The sequence below is a fragment of the Sparus aurata genome, chromosome 22 (genome assembly GCF_900880675.1).
Source record: "Sparus aurata chromosome 22, fSpaAur1.1, whole genome shotgun sequence".
Lineage (NCBI taxonomy): Eukaryota > Metazoa > Chordata > Actinopteri > Spariformes > Sparidae > Sparus > Sparus aurata.
In genome coordinates, this window is record NC_044208.1 from 7,479,365 (window position 1) to 7,497,911 (window position 18,547).

General features: G+C 40.4%; 1 protein-coding gene and 1 long non-coding RNA gene across 10 annotated transcripts in view; one reads left to right on the forward strand and one right to left on the reverse strand.

Annotated features, from left to right (window-relative positions):
- col12a1b (collagen, type XII, alpha 1b) overlaps nucleotides 1–17,604 on the forward strand; it is a 137,801-nt gene extending 120,197 nt beyond the window's left edge. For 6 of the 8 annotated variants that reach the window (XM_030404866.1, XM_030404871.1, XM_030404867.1 and 3 more), the window contains 13 exons: nucleotides 1,637–1,723; nucleotides 4,166–4,219; nucleotides 4,574–4,669; nucleotides 6,722–6,775; nucleotides 8,230–8,283; nucleotides 8,383–8,436; nucleotides 8,852–8,923; nucleotides 9,024–9,059; nucleotides 9,514–9,580; nucleotides 9,717–9,902; nucleotides 11,706–11,774; nucleotides 12,879–13,049; nucleotides 16,647–17,604. In XM_030404866.1, coding sequence (XP_030260726.1) covers nucleotides 1,637–1,723; nucleotides 4,166–4,219; nucleotides 4,574–4,669; nucleotides 6,722–6,775; nucleotides 8,230–8,283; nucleotides 8,383–8,436; nucleotides 8,852–8,923; nucleotides 9,024–9,059; nucleotides 9,514–9,580; nucleotides 9,717–9,902; nucleotides 11,706–11,774; nucleotides 12,879–13,049; nucleotides 16,647–16,771 — 1,125 coding nt within the window. In that variant the 3' untranslated portion in view covers nucleotides 16,772–17,604. Of the gene's footprint in view, nucleotides 1–1,636; nucleotides 1,724–4,165; nucleotides 4,220–4,573; nucleotides 4,670–6,721; nucleotides 6,776–8,229; nucleotides 8,284–8,382; nucleotides 8,437–8,851; nucleotides 8,924–9,023; nucleotides 9,060–9,513; nucleotides 9,581–9,716; nucleotides 9,903–11,705; nucleotides 11,775–12,878; nucleotides 13,050–13,722 lie in introns of all 8 variants that reach the window. The other 2 variants (XM_030404872.1, XM_030404868.1) reach the window with 2 other exon arrangements.
- LOC115573839 (uncharacterized) lies at nucleotides 4,784–9,821 on the reverse strand. Of its 2 annotated transcripts, XR_003982365.1 has the most exons (3): nucleotides 9,687–9,803; nucleotides 6,973–7,095; nucleotides 4,784–6,787 (listed from the first exon to the last, which is right to left on the reverse strand). It is a non-coding gene; the product is annotated as an uncharacterized LOC115573839 (long non-coding RNA). The 2 variants fall into 2 exon arrangements; XR_003982364.1 differs by lacking the exon at nucleotides 6,973–7,095 and having other exon boundaries at nucleotides 9,687–9,821.
- Nucleotides 17,605–18,547: the final 943 nt, after the last annotated feature.

Here is an 18,547-nt window from a genome sequence, read left to right on the forward strand (position 1 = left end):
AAGGCCCAAACTGTATTATATATCAATCAACAACGACACATTCAAAATGTGTCTACGTTTCCCAAACGCTTATTTAAAGAAAAGGTGATGGAACACAGTGGTGAACGTGCTCCTGTCTCAACTTTTTCTAACTGTGCTTTGAAACATAATGATGGTTTCTGGTCGCAGTTTTTGACATCAAGGTTGTTCTTTCACTTGTAAGGAGAAAATAGATCAAAGGCCAAGATGTAGATGATCAAAAATATTAATGTGAACATGTATGACGGGAGTGTTCTCGCTAATGTGTTTGTTCTGGCCGAAGAATGAAGCTGGCAGGTTATTCCAAACAAAACATAAGAGTTCACTGCTGCTGAACACAGCACAAATGTCAGAACACTGACAGACTCCCTGTTTGTTCTTTTAATGAATTTCACACCAGACTGAGTAACAAATGGTTTCAGAGGTCCAATCACCAGAATAAGTACAAGCATATGTATGTTTCTGCAAACCACCAATATGTTAAAACTTTATTGTTCGTTAGGTTTAATTTTGAACCTCAAGTTATCACAACACTGTTCGTATGCTCTGGTTAGGTTTCGGTACAAAAAACACTCGGTTAGGGTTAGGAACACATCATGTTTTGTCTTCACCAACATGGCTGGAAAATATCTTGACGTCTCACCAGTAAATACCCAGTCGTTTTTCACTTATAAATGTTAACAAACGGCATCTTGAACAGTGGTCGCTTGCTTAGCAGCCATCTCCCCCTCCTGCAAACGTGTAATCTGAAAGTGACATCACACATGTTGTTGAAATGTTTATACGTACAAGTCTTACAAACTAGAATATTTCGTTGATTTGCAGAATGTAAAATGCCAACATAGGATTTTACCGGACGAGTATACTACCAGCCAAGGAACAGTAGTAACACTTAAAAAAAACATCTGTACGATCCACTTGTGTTAAAAGAACCATTTTCCTGTTTTTGTGTCCTGAAAGTCCCCCTCTCCTTTTTAGATTCCTGAACTGGTTTCTCGAGGTTTTACTTACACAAAAGCTTAATTTCACCATGTGCTGAAATCTCTGAAGCAGAAAATGTGCCTAGCTCTACTGGAAAATCACCCAGGGTGCTGTCACCGTGCCCACATATTTGTTCTGGTGGAGCTGCTCCAGAAAACGTCACACACCCTGGCTCTGCTCTTTATCCTGTGCGAGAGAGACTTTAATATACAGAAATGTTGTTTAAATGCTTGACCTCATGAGTTTAAAGCAACACTGAAATATTTTTTCCGAACGAAGACAGACTGCACTTCCAACACGATGTTACACTGGTTAAAAATGTTTTTGGTAACACTTCAGACCTGCTGAACTGCTCTCGTGTCTCAACACCTTTTTCAGACGCTCTCTCACAGTTTGTCAGTGACTGTTGATGTTTGAGCCATGAGTGTATGAACCATCTGCTGCTAATGAAGTGACATGAACACTGTTAGACGTTAGCTCCGCTTCAGCCCCTCAATCCAAAGTTACATCAGTTGAATCTTGGAGTGTGTTGTATTTGGCCTGTATGCATTAGTTCGTTCAGACTCTCTGTTTGAAGGTCAACTTAGTGACTCTGTTTGTATTCTACTTGTTTTTTACTTGTTTCTTTCTCCACCAGAGAGATGAGCTGAAGTGTCCGTCTCTTCCCAACTCCTGCACCTGCACCTCAGAGCCCAACGGGCTTCCAGGGACTCAGGGACCAGTGGTAAGAATCACCTGAATCCACCTGAACAACTTGTTCATAAGCTCCAATTTACAAAACAGTTCAGAGTTTCTATTTCTTTCCTTGATTCTTTCCATTTTGGAGGATTTAAAATGTTCTTCCTTCACATTTCAGAGGAAAGTCTTGTACTCTTTTTTTTTCACCATTATTTGACAGCTCAACCCCATCTCCTAGAAATGATGTTACGAACTAAATGATTCTTGCCAATGCTTTTTGGAGGAAACAGAACTATTTTGAAGTCCAGAAGGAACCATGTCATTGTCATCTGATGCCAAAGACCCAGGGTCCACCTCCTCTGTCCATTCATTGTTACACTGATAAAATACACAGATATTTAACCAAGGAGGAGGTGCTGTGCTGCGTCCCTGTGTGTGTGCACAGGTGTCAATGCAATGACACTTTGTGCAACAAGATAGTAAGATACAGCCCTAAGACTCCCCTAACACCTGGAAACAAACTTTGAGTGAAATCACTTTAGTTCCCTTTTGAGAACAATGGTGATATTGGTGAAATATTGAGATAGTTTGCTTTTTTAAAATAATTTATTGGTTTCCTGCACCTTAAGCAGGTGCTTTGAGTTCCATGAACACACCCATAAAAACATTTATCCTCCTTTTGTTGCCTCAAGCCGATGATAATGACAAAGTGTTATTGTAGCCTAAGATTCATTCAGAAACGTTCCTCATTTTATTGATAAAAAGCATAATGCTACCAGCACTATAGTTACTTTTAACTGTTGCTTGCGTCGTCGTTAATTAGTGGCATATGAAGGTCATTTCTAGAAGACAGGGTTGGGTTGCTGGTTGTTGTTTTTTTTTAATCATGTGTTGAATAGAAAATCAACTGTCACACACAAATCAGCGTTGTTTCATTCCATCAAACTCATTTTACTGAACCTGTGGAGGAGCTTGTGATCCTTCAACCCATCATTTTTGTGGTGGTTTTCATGCTTTCAGTATTCTGTAATCTGTAATTTCATGGATAAAGCATTGAGCTAGGAAACATTTTTCATAGGGAGCTCTAATTTTTTTACTCTCATCTCTTTTACTTTTACTCAAATGCTTTTCTGAGCTATTTCCCCTGTAAGTTAAAGCTCTGACCTGTCGGTTATTTATAGTTATTTATATACTGTATGTTGTACAAGGGAGATTATTGCACCCTGAAGCACATTAACCATGGGAAACATCTTTGCAATGCCCCATAAAATCTTTTAAGAGGGTGGAGAAGGTAAACTGTGGTGCAGCATGATGAAGGCCGACCTGTCAGACAGATGGTAGATATAACCTACAGCCTCTCCTCTGACTGCACTACAGGTAAAGAAAGCTGCTGATACATTGGTATTACAATTTTTCTTATTGTCAACAGTTACAGCAATTTCCTAAACAGCTGCTTGCTGTAGTTTTTATATGACAAACAGGAGGAAATAGTACATTGGGACCATTTTAAGCGGCAGATCAGTCGAAGTTCGGTGCTCTAGTGAGTGTTTCCTACAGCAGAAGATTCATCATTTGACAATAAGTAAAATATACAAACAAACCAGACTTTAATATATGAATAAACATTCTTAAAACAAACAAAAATTGTTTTTGTAACTGATATACATATTTCTGACAAAATAAGAAAAATGATAGAGAAATACTCAAGATTTGAAACTAACTTTTTAGGGACTTTCCATACCATATGTCCGTTCTGTCCTAAAATCTGTGTGATACATGCACACAATTTTCTGCCTAACTCTTTATTATTTCACAAGTTGGTGTGTTTAACTCTTGATAAGTAATATGAAAACAAGAGGTGTCATGATATTGGTTCTAAATGGAAAGCAGATCACAATGAGCTCACAATTAAAATCAGAAGCAGGATCGACAATTCTTCCAGTATTTTTAGTTTCTGTCCAACCAGCCTTCTTTAGCAGACCGGAAGAAAAAATGCACTTGAACACTTGAAAGAAGACACAACTGTTTTCGGAGCAAACTCTGACATTGTCGGAGATGTTGGATTATTTTTTCGTTTTCAGGGATCCTTTACTGATTTGTTTGTGGCTTGAGATTTAAGAAACTGAATTTTATTTTTTGTTGTTTACTGTTGAATCACTGAGGGCTGGTGTTTTTTTGCTGAACTGTGGAATCTTTATTTCTGGTGACTATTATTTGAACTTGTCTAACCAGCAAAAAGCCACTAAGATAAAGCCAAGCTGTTGTTTTTAAATGCCCCTATCTTTTTAAAGAAGAATCTGAAGGTGTAAATGACAGTCATCAGGACATAAAACCAGATGTGATTGTCCAACAGTAGCATAACCGTCGGTTTTGAGAGCAAATGTTTAGATTTAATCATAATCATGACCTTATGAGCTAAACTGAGATTGAATTGACATACATTTATACTAAATATATTTATATACATTTTATTTGTATTTATCCTCAGGGTGCCCCCGGCAGCAAAGGTCCTCGAGGTGAGAGAGGAGAAGCTGGTCCTGCTGTAAGTATCCTTAAAAACTAACCCTCAGTCTGCCTCATTTTCAAAACATCACCTTTTTAAAAAGAGATGAAGAAAAAGCCCCCCAGGCAGTTCTTCTCTGAGCCAGAGCGGACTCTTCAGCTATCAGCCCTCCATGAACAAAAGATTGTTGAAAGTACAAAAGCTTTGAAGAGCTTAAGCACATCTGATTCCACTTATTGATGCATGTTTTTGCTTTTTCTCTCTGATATGAAGGGGAGGTTCCTCGTATCCTGTTGGTCTTTTCCACAGATTGCAACAGATTTATAGAAATATATCAGCATTTATCAACAACAAATTCCTCTTGTGTTTAAACGTTTCTTATCTGACCATCAGGGACCAATCGGCCCACGGGGAGATAACGGACCACCGGGGCCCATGGGTCTGCCCGGCCCTCAAGGACCCAGCGGGCTGTCAATTCCTGGAGAGGCTGTGAGTGTATAAACACACCTGACAAACACACACACACACACACACACACTCCCTGCTCGGAGACACACAGCAACTCATCATAAATCTGAGGAAGCCTCGGCACACCGGAGAGGGATTATTCTGACGATTTATTGTGAAGGGAATTTACAAGATGGGGAGTATCTGTGGCAGAGATTCACATTCCTTCAGGTCTGAGGGGAAGAAATGATACTAAAGAGACGTGAGACATCAATACCACTGAATGTTTATAAATCACTTTGGATTTCCATCCCTGAGAAGAGCTGTACCCAGATCAGACTGAAATGTTCCAAATGTCTTCAGGAAGGTCAGGACAGACTCGAGAAGTGTCCTTGAGTATTTCCACTGTGAAAGACTTTCTGCTCTTTACTCATCTACATTTAGTTAACAGCTATACTTTCTTGTTTCTTGTTACTGAAGCTTGAAATTCAGGGGCTGAGGGGGAGACACCACAGATAATTGGGGGGGAAACAATTAGAATAGATATTAAACACAAAAATTTGAAACCAGACGATAACATTACAACATCAAATATTACATAAAGCACAGTCTGCCATCGAATTAAAGGCTAGCATGTCAACATAAAGACTACATTATAACCTGTTATTAACATCTGATATGTATATGGTTGATGGCGAGTGGTAACAGAGCCAGTGCTCTGCCTGCATTGCCATTAGACCTAAATATGCAGATGAGTTGGGTAGAGACTTGTAAACAAACGGGATGCATTTCAGGTAAAGTAGAAGTAAGACGAGGTTCATATGACAGATGAAGACTTGCTAGGTAGGCTAATCTGATTGAAAAGATCATCAGAGCCAACGGGGATGCTTGTTTGCTCTCAGCTCCCATCTTCGGTCACGTGCCTGTAAACTGAAGCATTGTTACTGAATGATCTCTACTTTGCAGAGGAAGAGCTTATGTATAGTTGTTTTTTTAGATCTCCTTTATCAATTTCTTTAAGGAGGAAAATAACGATAAAGATCATTGAACTCTGCAAATCAAAAAGCAGTATAGCCTGGCGCTAAACTGTACAATACCTGGCATTAACATGGGATCTGTACGTGGATAGGGTAAAAAGTAAGACGTAAGTGGGCTTAACAACTTACTGGGGGGGAAATGCTGATCATACTCAGACAAGTGTAAATGCAATCTGTGCAGTTTAAATTTAACCAAATGTCACTTGGCCTACAGAAAGGTCCCTCAGCTCCACCTCTCCATGCCAGTAAGTTGTGTTAAAGCTACATGTTTTAGCAAGTTAGTAAGTCTCCCCTCCAAACCGTGATCATAAAATTAATATTAAACCCTTCCATGGCATTACTTCCTTTGACCTGCCATAAGTCCTCCAGCCCAGCCTAACTAGTCTACAGATGTAGATCTAATCTGAGCCCTACACCCGGCTCAACACTTCAGTTTGGCCAGATTCAGTCCACATCAACATGAGTTTGTCCTTATACACAATAACAATAATGGTCAACTGGTCACTTTACTTAGCAAGGGTGCGAATGATACACTGACGTAAACATGTTAATTCACTTTTAGTTCATAAATCAATCAAATCAGCTGGATTTCAGTTGCATAAAAATGTATTTCTGACCCATGTATTTGCTCAGCCTCTTTCAAACTATTAAACTAGAAATTAGAAGCTGTTTTGTAACAATGATAGAAAGGAAAAACTTAAAAATTACAAATCTGCACCAAGATCCAAAGAAGATGTAAAATACAAAAAACCCACTTTATACTTTAAAATAACATGAACAAAATAGTCAAATAAACACAAAGCATGATGGAAAGGAAGACATAAAATGTGAGCCAACATTAATAAAACCCTAATCAGGTGAGAAGTTTTGGTTTTGCTTCCATTTCTCAAAAGAACAACAAGCTGAACACTTCTTCATCCATCACTGCATTTGTAAAGTCTCACAGCTTCATCTGACTGTGTCTGTTGGATGAGATACCCCCACTGGCAGGACATGCTACTGATGTGCGGGTCACAGAAATGTTCTGTTGATTCATGTTGATGTTTTCTCTCTTCAGGGCCGTCCTGGACCAAAGGGAGATGCCGGTGACTCTGGCTTACCTGGACAGAAAGTAAGTGCAGCTCTGCAAAAAAAAGTTTCAGGATTTTAAACAGGAAACAGGGATAATTCACAGTTTGACTACTGATCTGGCGTGTGTCCGGACTCAGATGGTTCGCCAGCTGGGGAGGATTCAGAAAGAGGAGAGGGAGCTTATGAATATTACTTTTAAATTAAATTTCTGCGCAGAACGAGCCAAGAACAAGTCACCTTGATTAACAACGCTGGGTTTAAGTGTTGGCCTGCAGTCAGCCGCTACATCCTCCTCCTAAAGTAAGTTGTTTTATCTGAAAATATACGAGGAGCTCCAGTCCAACTTTGGATATCCAGGGTCTGGAAGAAAAAGTGACACCTAAGCTCATAAAGCAACAGTTGGCCTGAAAGTAAAGAACATCTCGGTCACTGTTGAAGCTTTGTGTCCTCTGAAGACAGAACAGGATCAAACTGGTGATGTATTTGAAAATATCAGGTGTTCTGACTTCTTCCTGGAATGAAGTCTTGTTAAGTTTTATGTGGTGGTCAGAGATGAAAGTCAAAGTTCAATTTAAAGCTTTTCTCTCATGCTTAATGCAGCATTGTTCAGAGGAGAGCTACATGATAAATATTTAACCTAAAAGTGAAGAGAACGAGACAGTGATTGCAGGCAGTAGTGATTTGGTCACACTGGTCTCCTTTAAGGTCAGATCACATCAAGCTTAGATTACTGTTTAGCTCATAAGAAGCTAAATGATCTGTAAATGCAGGGAGCATTTCCCCCCCAGTGCAGTGAGTCGATATTTTTTTGGTTTATTGATGTTTTTATGCAGATGGCCAGGTGGAAACAGTTGTAGGCCTGTTTTGGGATGAATGGGCAGCCATGATTGATTAAAATATCTATGGTACCACTTCATTACGTTTTTTTTTTTTGTGAGTGCCAGACGGCTGGGCTTCATGTTCAAACCTATTTTTTTTCTTGGCGAAACAGTACAAAAGGTTTAACAGTCATGAGTTGGAGCAGAACATGTAAACAGGCATCAAACCTGTGAGCTGTCAGTTCCTTCAGTCTCCTCCCTCCGTGCAGACACACAGTGGAGTCCCGAGTGTGACTAATTGATCAGCTCTTGTCCCCACGTGGATGGTGCTGATGGAGCAGGCAGGCTGCAGGTGACCATGTTGGAGCAGATGCTATAGCAACATGCATTTAATGACTTGCAGACCACGCGGGCACCAGTTTATAATGGCCAATAAAACAGATCTGGAATATATTATGTTCCCTGTAAATGTTATGCCGAGGCATCAAAGACCAGAGAGGACTGGCAGTAAAAACACTGAGCAGAGTTTCAGAGCAAATGAGTGCAAAAAGGAGATTTACTGTCGGACACGCAGAATCAAACCTGTTTGGATGATTGGTTGGAGCAAAGGTGACCTTTTAGTTAAAGCAGATAAAAGGAGGTAAATGTGCTCTGAGCTGTTTCCTGTGTGTTTCAGGGTTCACCTGGTCCTTCTGGATCTGCTGGGCCGATCGGAGCAGCTGGAGTGAGGGTAAGTACACAGCCTGCTTTTAATGGCAACCATGCTCTTTGAATTGTTTCAACATGAACAGTATCGGTTCAGTTCCTCAGTCGCGATCTTTTATTTCAGGGCCCTCCAGGAAAGGATGGCCCGGCTGGACCCAGAGGCCCCGCGGGTCCCATGGTAAGAGTTTTAATGGTTTGTTGGGAGCTTTGACACCCGTACACCTGGGAGCTGCTGCCTGTTGGCCGCTTAGCTCGGCACAAAACCAGCTGTAGCAATTAAGCATTTAAGTGCCTTGCTCAAGGACAAACTGGCGTCAGAAAACATGACTCAGTTGTTTTCTCCATCCAGATTTAACAAGCCGATGGTGAATGCAAATTTTCTGGTCATTAAGAGTACTTTTTGATAAACACAGATGATTATCAGATCTACAAAAGGTTTTGTGCTCTAAGTGATGTTACTTCATCTTTTATTTCAAAAACTGGAAGAATATTTGTTGAAGTTCTTTTTCTAAGTGAATGTAATAACAATTGTAGTCTTCTAACCTGGTGGTACCATGTTCTGACATTGGTTTGCTTTCTCTGTTTCCTTGCAGGGACCTCCAGGATCTCCTGGAATCCCAGGTGCTGCAGGAAAACCAGGAAACACTGGAGACTCCGGCACTCCTGTGAGTGTCCTCACTGTTGTGGCAGCTGTGTACAAGCAGCTTGCAGAGTCGGAATTTAAAAGGTTTTCTGACAACTGAACGTTTGTTTCTCTGTTTTTAGGGTGCTATCGGTCCAAAGGGAGACAAGGGAGAGAGAGTGAGTACATCTGAATGTTTTTTAACATCTCAGAGCTCAAAAGCTTCATATGAAATTAACAACAAAACATTCCTTGTTATAAGTTCTATAAATAATAATTATCTTTATAGCCTAAATTGTATAAATAAGAAGATTATTTATTTCCAATGTGGCAAGAAAATGTTTTCCTATTATAGTTTTCTATAAACAAGATATGATATGATTTGATATCTTGAAGCAAGACAGAATTTCCACTCAAAACTGCTGCAAATGCAAGACAGCACCAAGGTTCAAATAATCCTGAAAGGAACTGGTACAAGAACCAGAGAGAATTTGGTGGAAAAGAGGCCAGACTGAACTGAGCCAGTAGCTTTAATCTTGAGCCACTTAGGAAACTATTTCTAGTAAACTTCCGACAACAGTATTCAAAATCTTTCACATATCTTTATCCTAAAACTTTCCTCTTTGTTTCCAGGGTGACTTTGCTCCTCAGAACATGATGCGATCGATTGCCAGACAAGTTTGCGAGCAGCTAGTAAACGGTAAGTTGTGCATTTTCCCCCTCAACTCAAGAGGAAATGTTTCTGGCAGTGTGAAGCAGCCCGACTCAAAACATGAACCTTCACGACACAGTGAGCCAGCACTTACTCTTCTTTTTTTCCTCCTCTGTTGCTGCAGCACAAATGACTCGTGTCAACACGTTACTTAACCAGATCCCCAACGGCATGTACCGCAGCAACAACCCCGGCCCTGCAGGGCCCCCTGGAACTCCTGGCAGGCAGGGACCCCGCGGAGAGCCGGGCCCTGCAGGCAGGAATGGTTTCCCCGGAAATCCTGGCTTACCTGGTCAGCAGGGAGAGAGAGGTACGTTCAGAAATGGAATTCAGCACAGTCATCATCAGGAGGAGTTAACAAAACAAACCTGGAGGGGAAGATTTGTAAAATGGGAGCTAAAACAGCAGCACAGTGATTATTTAAACTGCTGCAAGTTTATTTGAAAAGCCGAAAACCATTGCAGGATGCTAACGAGGTTTGGATTCATCAGTAAACCTCGTTAAGTCATTTGATTTTCATGCTGTCTTTCAGTCACTTTTGGAGTTCTACTCTAAACTCTGAATGTCTTTGTCTCTTTAAAACATAATCATGAAAACAAATATTTCAGGAAACATTGCACAAGACAGAGATGATGAAGCTGCATGTTACAGAGCTGAGACACATGAAGTTTATCACACTACAGGAGGAGCCGTATTAGAAGTAGGAGCTCTTACGCAACAGTATGGAGTCGTCGTGGAGAAGTTGAAGCTTATTTTCCTCCACTTTACTTCACCTCATCCACTAGAAAACCGTCATTGTGTTTACAGGACGACAAGCAGAAGAAGTGATTTTTTGTTACGGTGGTAAATGTAGTCAGACAGTGTCAGCACAGCAACGTGTTATTGTTTTGGCTCCAGCACTTGAGATGAGAAATGAAGCGATGACTGGGAGCAACAATTTGAATTTTTTTATGTTTCTATCCATGTCGGCTGTTTGACTTGTAGACTTTTTAATACAGATTGAGGCCCCCAAAATGAATACAATTCAGGAGCATAATGATCGTGAACAGACAGTAAAAGAAACCAAGATGTTCTTGAATGGACAAGTCACATAACCTCAGTCTAACTGGTCATGTATAATTTCACTTGTGTATTTGGTTCACACCAGACAAATAAACAAGTGAGGAATGGAATATTACATTTTTTGTTTCGCAAACTTGTTTTCCAAAACATTTTGTCTACCTTTTTGATACCAGACTTATGATAGAAATAACGATGTGAAGCTGGCTTCAGTACAGAGCAGCATCATCCTTACATCATGCAAACTTATGATACCCCGCGCCCTCTCTCCTCACATGACCCGAAAATCGTTCCTCCACTGCCATCATGGAGGATCTTACAATCTGAAGGATCTTAGAGTAAGGAAATATAGGTGTATCCTTCCTCACAATCTTTACGGGGAGGAGATGCAAGAAGACATGTTAGCATTATAAAAGCATCCCAAGAGTCGACTGACAGTGAGTGACTGCAAAAGACTTAAACTTAATAATAAATATCACTTCTTCCTCCGGTTTATTTTAACTTACCTAAAATATTCTGACTAAAAAGGCAACAGTTCTACAGTTCATCTCATGTTGACATCGTATAGTCGAAGCAGAAAAAATCAGAAATGTATCTTTGGATTTGAAATTGAAACCATTCAATTTCAAATCCATCGTTCTGGAGTAACAGCCAGGAAAACAGAGAACGTGTTTCTGTTCTGATGCACTGATCTTTGATCAGACAAGACAGAAAACCTGTCCATTTCCAGCTGTTTTCATCTGTGAAAAAACACCACGTGGCTTAATATGAAGCAGCTCAAACTGGTTTTAAAAGTCGACCTTTGATTACTATAATTGGTGCGTGACTCATATGCACAATGAGGAAACTTATCTTATCTTTGGTTGGTTAAAGGCAAGAATGTATTAAACTGATACACTTTGACCACAGTGTGACTCATCTGGCTTGTATCAACACTATTAAACTGTTCAACTCTGACCATCATGTTTTTTTACATCAGAGCCAGATTCTGATTATTAGTCCGTTACTCAGGTATAATGTAAGCCTTGTTCATGTGATCCTGCGTTTCCTCCAGGTCCCGCAGGAGAGAAAGGTGAGCGAGGAGTGCCAGGAGTCGGACAGAAAGGACCAAGAGGACCTGCTGGTATGACTTTTTTTGTTTTTAACCTGCCCTCTGCTCTCCATCAAATGTTTGATTTAACTCAAGAAAAAAAAGCTTACAAATTTGACAGTATTCGTGAAAAAAGGATTAGTGTCTGGAAGTGTAGCTGCAGGTTAACATTTAGCTAGCTCTGTCAGGGAATCACCAATCCTGCTGTAGAATTAGATTACTGAAATTGAAAACTCACTTAGATCACTTTTACGCTAAAAACTGCCAGAACAATCCCAGACTGACAGACTTTTAGGAAGTCACTTCCCAACCAGTGTCTGAAGCTGCAGATTATTCTGCCAAAATCAGTTCAAACAACAACCACAAAATCATGATGTCACCCTCCCTGGAGCCTAATCACAGAAACATCCAGTCCCTCTGTAATCCGGCAGCCTCACAACTCGGGGACAATCTGGTCAGTCAAACTGAAGGAAGGGGGTAAAAAAAAGTTTTCTGAAACAATCAAGGTCAAATTGTGGAAACTGTGTAAGAGGGAGTGACATAGAGAGGGAATGATCGTGGAAAAGGAGGAAGTGATCGTCAGTGAGTCATGATGGAAGAGCTTCATTCACAACACATGCTGAGGACGACGAGCAGGAGACAGACGATCAGGGAAACTTTCCAAGCCGGCTTTGTCCGTGTCTAGACAGAAGGCAGAGAGGGAAAAAGGATCAGCAGATCCTGTTGCTTCCCTTTTTTCCCTCTCATAGTTTAGTTTTTTTTATTTCTACGTTCCAAATGTTGTGCCCGACACTGTCAGCAGCACTTACAACCCTTTTTTATGTTTCGAACTGGAATTGGAGCATGACACCATGAGCTATAATTACCTGTTTGGTACAGAAATCAGAAACGTTTTCACTTAAGGAAGTTTTAAAAGATTTAAAATAAAACGTGAATTTGAATCTCTAAAGTTAACGAAGTTAGAAAGAGTTCGAAATAATATGTTTTACAATTTTGGAAAGATCATACAAACACGCAATTACAGAGGAGAATCACTTCAAGTCTCAATGTTTGAGTAAATCAACATTTCTCATAAGCCTGTAGCATTTATTTCTTTTCCATCCTACTAAGATAACTTAATTTGTGTTTTCCATTCAGGTCCACCAGGAGAAAGCAGGACAGGATCTACAGGCCCTCCAGGCTCTGCTGGACCCCGTGGTCCCCCTGGACGTCCAGGCTACGCCGGAGTCCGCGGGCCTCCCGGACCTCCTGGATACTGTGACTCTTCTCAGTGTGTTGGCATTCCTTACAACGGCCAAGGTTACGTAGGTACGTATCAAGACCTTCACGGGCTTCAGTAGCCTGGTGTGATGAAACAAGTACAAAACTGCTAAACGTTGCTAATGAACAGCTGGTGGGATGAACATCTTCAAACAGAGAACTGTAAAGGAACACTCCAATATTTTGAGAGACCCACTTATTTTCGGTCTTCTGAGACAGATGAAATGTACATGTCCAGTTCAGACAAAGTCAGCTGAGGAAAGGTTTAGACTAGCTTAGCACAAAGACTGGTAGTGCAGGGAAACTGTGAGCCTAGCTCCATCGAAACTTGATTATAGCAACCTGTGCTCCCAACATGCCAGTCAGCACTGATATAAGAGGAGTCAGTATCAAGTTCAATTTTAACCTCTCGTCAGAAAGGGGAACACAACAATGACTGCCAGTGCCATGACGGGGTGTACTTTGTTTTTTGCAGCGAGGCAGGACTTAAAGTTTCCCAATTTCAGATTCAAGATCAGTTCGTCTGATAATGAGCATTTCGCGGCCTTCATACAGCAAATAAGGATTTCTCAAAATGTTGGATTGTTTTTTCAAGGGGATTAATGCATGTTTGGAATCTAGCATTAAAACTGATAGTCACTAATCATTAGAGAAAGGTTTTTTTTATTCTGTCTTCTGCTTTGACCTAACTGACACCTTCATCCTGTTTGGCCTGTTCTAGGTTCACCATAGTAGACTTTCTATGCCGCCTGTGCTGCTTTCACTGACTTCCTGAAAACAAAAGTCCTGTAACTGAAACACTCGCTCACACGCTCTAGAGCTGTTTAAAGGATAAACGCCAAAGGAAACCATTAACAAACTTTGCTGAAAAAACAACACAACAACAAAGAGGGAAACCAGTACTAACAACGACTCACAGCCAGTAGAACAAACCCCACCAGCAGCAGCGGTGATGGCACCCACCTGTTTTAGTGGCCTGTTTGCATCTTGAAGCCAAAGACCAAACAAAGAAGCGTTGTGTTCAGTGGAGGAGCATGCACCAAACAACAACAACAAACAACCCAAACAAATACTAACAAAGGTGGATCTGTAACAGAGCAACAACTACCACAGCAGCACCAGCACCACCACCAGCAACAACTCTGTTAACAGTGACGTGTGTAAATAAACTAATTTGTGCCTTGTAAATGATGTTTGAATCAAGTCCACTAAATTTAGTTTTTAACATCTGTATTTTGAAAGCTTGTGCCTTGCAAACAACAACCTGCTGCTTGCTGAATGCCAACAAAAACGCCTCTTTTTTTTTATTTTCCTGCCCATGTGTTTGTAGCTGTTTAAACTGCTCAGGGCCAAACTGAACCACTCCTGCACATGTGACTCCCGAGGTTTAGATTCACCACTTCATGTATGATAACAGAATCCAGCTTAAACACCTATACTGTATCTGTATGTCACTAAAATTGCAATTAACAAAGTTTTTCCAGGCTGGTGGTAGACTAACTTGATTTTTTTATGTAGAAATGTTTTGTTGATCTGTTTTGTTAATCATGGAGAAATGACAACATTTACTGACTAAAATTTGAACTAACACCAGAACTTCTAACAATGATGGAAAGGGAAAAGCACTGAATTGTTTATCAGGGGCGTGTCTAAAGGAGTCTTGGGTGACAGCCAAACCCCCACTTCAAACAAAATCTGACAGTTAATTGGTCAATTGGATGGCCAATCATCAAAGTTTAAGTGCTTCTTTGAAGGTTAAAGATATATCATATTATATTAGCATCAATACTTCAAAATGTTTTGCTTTTGCAAATAGAATTCTGACATATTAAGGACTCTTATGTTGATTTGTACTTTATGACTGTACTGTATACGTTTCAAGTTATTGTGACCTACCAACCGTTGCACCAGTAACTGCTTCATCACATCTTGTTATACCCCATTTCCACTTGTCAAAAATCCCACTTAAACCCACTAAGATCAGGCTTTTCTGTGCAATGGGAATGTGTAAACTCTGCATTTAGACCCGGTTAATTGACTCTGCAGTAGACACAGGTTTTTATCACCTCTGTTTGGCTTTTATCTAAACGTAAGACCCAGGTGAATATGCTAAATTCAGACTTATTTCCCGCAGTAATGACGTGCAATCAACATCCGGTGGTGGCGCTTAAAAAAGAAGGAATTTGGGATACAGCAAGGACGTTTTATTATATCTGTGCACAGCCTTGAAGACAGCCTTCAATTTTATGAAAGCTGCTCGGTGGTGTTTTGAAGCCATAACGTGCCATTTTTAGCGGGTTGATCCGCATTACAAAAAACCTGTGTAGAACCGCTAACTTTGGTGGAAAAGCGGCATTAGTTTCACAAAGACCTCTAACATTCAGTTGTCATAGAAAGTGAAATTTGATACTGGGGAAGACGAGGCAAACTAGTGACAGGAAGTAAGAGACGAACAATAGATTGTTTCATTTAAAACAAAATATGGCATTTGAATTACAAAATTATGTGACATTAGATTCAGTAGTTAAATGCTTTTTTTAAATGAAGTAGGGTACACTAAAAATGAGGCAAAAGACTGATAGAGAATGATAAATTGAGCTCCTCTTTGGCATTTAATTAGTCTCAAAAGACATGTGTGTTACATGAGCGCACAGAACAGTATCGTCTAGAGCCCAAAAGAATAAGTATCATCCCCCTTCTTTCCCCCCTCTGTCCTCATCTATCATGAAACTCAAGAGTATACAAGTAAATAATTACAGTTAAGTATAACAGCTTGTGATGTTTAATTACCACAGACAGGTAATGAAACAACATGAACATTCATTTGCGACAACTGATATAATCCACAATATGATTTTCCACACTACTCTTTGTAAATAAAAAAAGAGCAATAAGCGATCAATAGTTTGAGCCCCTGGAAACACAAGACTTGGAGTACAGTTGTACATAAGGGATGCACAGTATGGATGTTTTTCAGCCACTACCAACCGAATCCCCAGAATAAACATTGGCTATAAATGTATCTGCAAAACTCGAATATAATGAACATTTCTTTGTTCAGTTTTAAGTTGAGACAACGCTGTGCTTACGGTTTGGTTAGGTTTAAGAATAAAAAACACTTGGCCAGGGTTCGGAAAAGATCATGCTTGGCTAACATGGTTCCTTCCACCATTACAGCTGCAAATTGTTCCGACATCTCTTCAAAAATACCCGATCTTGTCACAAACACGACTGGAATGTCCCTGCGTCTATATCCCGGGGATTCACACTTACAGTGACACAAACAGTGGTCTCTGGCTGGGCAGCATTCCTGCCTAGTGTCATTTGAGCCAAGCTAACTTAGTCAAGATACTGATGTTAGCTTTGTTTGTTAGCTTATTTTAGTCTGTCCACAAATATCATTTCTCCTCTTTGGGGCAAGCATTCACAAACTACCTGGCAAAAACATGAGGGGGAAAAAATGTACTGTACCTCCTGCTGTATGACATGAGACATCCTCAAACATCCCCAAACCACTGTGGACACGCCCCTGCTGTTTACAAACCATCTGTATCAGTGCTTTAGCCAGCCAACCCTTTCTTTTTGTGCATGCTGAGAAACTCAAGAGAATTTGTGTGCTCAATTGGCCCAAACGCTATCTCCAAGCAGGCCAATTCCCACCTGAACCCAACACCCGAGTAGTCGCAGTCGCAGCAGAGGATGATGTGTGGCAAAACCAGCGTCGAAAGAGATCACTATCAAGAAAGGCATCCAATAGGCCAACATCATAAACCATGTTTCTCTTTTTCTTTTTTCCTTGTTCAACCTGTGTTTGTTGTTGGATTTATGCACATTATACGCAAACAAAATGGGGTTTGACACCTCGACTTTATTGGAAAAGACCTTTAAATGCCTAAAAAATGTATGTGAATATTCATTGTTGTGGCAGGTGTGAAAGGAGTGGACGGACAGACAGAGGGAGGGAGTTTAGAGACGTAGCGATTGATTTTTTAAAAAAGCGAAACAAAAAAATTGAAAAAGGATCCATGAAAAAAACCTGTGAGCTTTCTTTTTCCACTCGTGTCTTTTGCTTGTAACATATTTGCATAAAGTTTGTATTAACTAGCAGTGTTGAACAGTGCACTCATTGTAACAAAGGTAAAGAAAAAGAAAGAAAATGTTTGTTCACATCAGTGACGTCAGACCTGTCACAGTTCATCCACTATGTTCAATATAATCCTTCTCATCCAGTGTTGTCTTCTACGGAGGTTCAGTTTCATAACGGCAGTTAAACACAGCTTTCATTTTGTATCTCTAGACTTAATATTTATCAGTTTTCCTTTATTCCGTCACAGCTAATTTTAACAAACGTGGAATTGCATGTCTGTGGTGTATATTTAGTAATGTTTTTGTTACATTTCATTTTGTCTTAACCAGAATATAGTTGTTGTCATTTTTGTCATTTCTCTCAGTATCAAATGCAGTCAAAACCTGCGTGCAAGACTATGGAAATGGTGTTGCGGCTTCATGTTTGAACTGCAGATTGTGAATTCCACAGCCTTATTTTCTTATTTATTTCTGAAAAACAGAAGAGGCATTTTTCAATAAAACTACTGAAAATTTACAACCGTGTGTTGTTTTATTTTTGTCTTATTCCGTAACGTCAGGGGTTAATGGAAGTGGAAGAGACTTTGAAAATGGGGTAGGTGTCAAATTAAAGCAGAGGTATCTCTACTACAGGTCACTTTGGACTGGATAGGCAATGTGGTTGACTTGAGGGGCACCTGGGTAATCTGGTGGCATTTTTTGACTGACCTGAATGGAAAATTTAAGAACTAGAGGGCACTCGGATCAACATGATGGCCATTATGATAACTAAAAGACTAAATATACTAAAAGATAGAGGAGCACTTGGACTGACTCGACTGGCACTTTGGGGAATTTTAGGGCACTAACTAGAACTGCTGACTAGAGAGGCATTTCAAGGACACACTGGCCTAAGTGTCCTTATACATGGATGAACAAGAAGGACGCTGAAGGAGAGCAGCACTTTGATTCATCTGTAGTTGGACCGGGTAGTCTGGCATTTGGGGGCAGTTAATCTGACTAGAGGTTGACTTAAGGGGCAAGTGGACTGAACAGAAATGTAGTTGGACTGACCTAGTTGAGGGACTTTAACTGTTGGGGTATTTTCAGAAAACTTTTGCAAACAAGAAGAGTACAGGCTCATTTGAGGGGACACTTGGCTGATTGGGGAAACGTGTGGACTCAGACTGACTAGTGGGGCTTTTGGGCTAATCAGATGGGATCTTGGGCCAACTAGATTGCCATCAGGATCAACCAGAGGGGCACTTGAAGGGACCTAACATGAATTTAAAAGCACTTTGACTAGATAGGTTGAGCAAGTGAGTACACTGGCTAATATGAGTGGGACCTTAGTGAAGGACTTGGACTGAGTAGTGGGGCACTTGGGAGTCGGGCACAGGGTGAGATCACTTGTCTACAGTGGAACCTGGGCAGCCCCAGTGCCCCTCTACTTGTAAATTAGTGCTAAAATTAAGCTCTAA